Here is a 3,440-nt window from a genome sequence, read left to right as displayed (position 1 = left end):
GGCTCCAGAGCAATCAGTAAAGCTTTGCACCTGGAGAACTCTGGTACCTCAGCTGTGATGGGGGCCACGGAAGGAGCAGGACCCAGGAGAAGGGGCAGCTATAGCCAGCAGACATGGCAGTATCCAGGGAAGAGAACAGCAGGACAGAAGTAGTATGTAGCACTTACCTGGCATCACACAGGATTTGTGAGTGCAAACAAGACCTTTGGGTACTATCCCCACTATCTGAAGGGAATCTATAGGGGATGGGGTTCAGCCTGTGCCAGTAGGGGAAAAAATATAGCTCACATGACCTTTACCTCACTTGGTTCCACTGAGGCCCCGTAATAAATAATTCATAAATAATAAATCATCTTATTCCTATTTAAGTAGGAAAATAATACCCTTAAACAAATGTGAGTACAGTACCTGGTTTACATTTCTGCCTAAGAGATTCAGAAAAAATGGGATTTACTTTTCTTTTTTAAAGTTCTGAAAAGTATTTATTAAGTGCCACATTATCTTTATAAGCTGATTGACAAATTCTTTCATTGCTTTACAATTTTTCCCATTGTATTGTCTTTTTTTTGTAACACGTAAAATGTGTTCATCTTGAGAAAATGAGAAATTCAGATGAAGCAAAAATGAAAAAACAAATCACCTGTTATCCTACCACACAGATAGTCACTGTTAAACCTCTGCAGTATATACTTTGAGTTTTTTCTTTGCATATTAATATATAAATATATACTTTTTACAAAAATGGGATACTACATATACTTTTCGAAAATTGCTTTTTTCCACTCCACAATATATACTGTGCATCTTTCCATGCAAATGGAGAAGACATGATTGAAAGAGGATGTCTTGCATATGGGGGTGAGATGCAATTTTATGCCAGTTACAAGAGAAATACCCCAAAGCCACACAAAAAGTTCAGATTAGGAAGACATTGTAAGGTATGTAAGAAAAAGCAAACATCAGACAAAACAAAATTCAAGGCCGAACACATTAAATAGGATAAGGACGGTTCCGCCTGGCCTTCCAATGCATGATCATCAGTTTGTTTCGTACTCGCTTCATCTCTTCCATCTCCTCTGCTACCTTTATCATCTCCTCGTTGCTTAAATTTCTGCCGTGTATGTCCCCTCTAAATTGCGGGCGGGAGCCGGCCAGCCTTTCCTTAAAGCTTCCCTCTTCTAGCTTGTGTTTGCCCACTCCGCAAGGAGGCTGCTCCATGGGAGGGCGCGCCTCAAAAAGGTCCTTCCTCGACAGGCGCTCCTGAGGAGGGCGCTCCTCGGACTCGAGCATCTCGGGAAGGAGCTCAGGAAGGAGTTCCTCGGGAAAGAACTCCTCCTCCGAGGACGCCTCCTCCGAAGACTGCTCCTCTGGAGACGACTTTTCGGGAGACTGCTCCACAGAAGGCCGCTCTTCATCCGCCTTGGGCGAGCTCTGTGGCCGCTCCTCGGGCTCTTTGCAGGCTTTTTCCATGTTCAGGATGGTCTTTTTTAAAGCACGGTGATACAGAGGAAACAAGAAAGGCTGAGGCGAGTCAGAATACGCGCTGCCTGGACTAAGACCCCGCCCACGAGTTCCAATACCTGCCTCTTCCCCAGTTTGGGCCCGGGTCCTTCAACCTACGCTGACGGGAGGGGCTCTCCGGCCCCCGGGATCTCGCCGCGTGTGGTTCCCCTCCCACCCCCCACCACCTTGTCGCCCCCTCCTTCCGAAAGCCCACCATTTTCCCGGCAGGCCTTGCCACACAGGCCTCTCCCGCAGGGACCGGGGCGGAGCGGGCCGGCGGTGCCGTGGACCCGGCTCCCTCCAGCAACCTCCCTCGCACCCCATCCCGGCCCGCAGCCCACCCCTTCCCCTACCTGAACCTCTCCCGGCGGCTGGTTCCGAGGCGGCCTCTCCTCCAGGTGCCCCGCTGTGACCTGCGGAGCTGCAGACAGACGCCGAGACAGGGTAGGGGGCGGGGAGGAGGGAAAGACTGACACACGCCCCTTTTCTGGGCACCGGCCGCCGCCCCCCTGTATTCCCCTGCCCCCCACCCCGCTCCATCTCAAAGCTTCGTCCTCCCCCCCACCCCGCCCCTACCCAGTAACGCTCGTCATTTCTTTTCAGGCGGGAAGTGAAAGCGAAGGACTGCTTAGAAACTATTTCTCAGTGCCCGTGTTGTCTTCCTGGGCGGGGGGATCCACTCACCTCCCCAGCCCACTCCCTAGACCACCATTTTTGGCACCGAAATGGGGGCGCGGGGGCGGGGTTTTGCAGGGAGAACGCCTGGACTCAGTGCCATCCCAATCCCAGAGGTTACTGGGCAGCACCAACACACCGATTTAAGAGGGCGAAGGGGACTTACTTTCTTCTGCTTTCCCCCTCGTCCAAAGGGCGATAGGCAGATGGTGTCTGGACAGGCAAAAAGGACCAGGACGAGAAGGACTTGGGCAGACACGGGCTCTGGTCACGTGAGGGCCGCGCGTCACCGCCGAGCTCAGATCCCCAGTTACCACTTTGACCGGCGGCCGTGCTGCCGCAACCAGCCGATATTTCTTGACCCCCGACACACTAGACATCGTCACTCACCTCTCTTTTGTTTATGTATGCCTTTTCTTGGTTACCAGAGATGGTCAGCATCCAGTCTTGAGGGTTATTGCCTCTTCCTCTCTGTCTCTTCCCTTAATAACACCTCTCTCCCTCATTCTCCTGTCATCAGCTACCAAGGCCCATTTTTTCCCTTACAGTTAAGATCCTGCACTGAAATTGGACTGTTTCTCTTTAATGAGTCACTATCATATGCCACTTCTTCCAGTTTTAATCCACATCCATAACTCAATCATGTCCGTTTAGGTTCTATCAAAATGATTCTCATGTCTTGTCATTTTCGTGGACAATAAGCTTTCACTTTTCCGTGACTTCAGGATTTTTTGAGTCTCTAGACCAAAATCACAAACAGAAGCGCCGGTCTAAATTGGTAATCATTCAGTTCTAGAACTCTTGAATAAAGTAAAGTTTGTAAAGAACATGAATCTAAAAAGACTGAGTACTTTGATTTTCATAAATCGGAATGCACATTAGTGCATCTAAGTACAAATAGTTGGAAAACGTTATCTGAAATGGGAGCATTTTTGATGGAGAACATGGCATTATTAATGGGCTTCCCTTGTAGCTCAGTTGGTGAATAATCTGCCTGCAGTGCAGGAGACATGGGTTTGATCCCTGGGTTGGGAAGATCCCCTGGAGATGGAAATGGCAACCTACTCCAGTATCTTTGCCTGGAAAATCTCATGGACAGAGGAGCCTGGTAGGCTGCAGTCCATGGGGTCGCAAAGAGTCGGGCACAGTTGAGCCCGACTAACACTATGGCCTTACTATATATATATGTATGTATTTGCATATTGTATATATGTACTCTACATATATATACAATTCAGTAATTATAATAGAAGTAAGAAAGA

General features: G+C 49.0%; 1 protein-coding gene across 1 annotated transcript; it reads right to left on the bottom strand.

Moving 5' to 3' along the window:
• Positions 1 to 454: 454 nt before the first annotated feature.
• On the bottom strand, positions 455 to 2,491 carry TCEAL1 (transcription elongation factor A like 1). Its single transcript, XM_043897529.1, has 3 exons — positions 2,345 to 2,491; positions 1,857 to 1,924; positions 455 to 1,482 (listed from the first exon to the last, which is right to left on the bottom strand). Exon 3 carries the CDS (start codon positions 1,468 to 1,470, stop codon positions 991 to 993), a length of 480 nt encoding a protein of 159 aa, XP_043753464.1. The 5' UTR covers positions 1,471 to 1,482; positions 1,857 to 1,924; positions 2,345 to 2,491; the 3' UTR covers positions 455 to 990.
• Positions 2,492 to 3,440: the final 949 nt, after the last annotated feature.

This window comes from Cervus elaphus, chromosome X, assembly GCF_910594005.1.
Source record: "Cervus elaphus chromosome X, mCerEla1.1, whole genome shotgun sequence".
NCBI lineage: Eukaryota > Metazoa > Chordata > Mammalia > Artiodactyla > Cervidae > Cervus > Cervus elaphus.
Note: the sequence above shows the minus strand (reverse complement) of the source record. Positions and strands in the feature narration are given on the sequence as shown.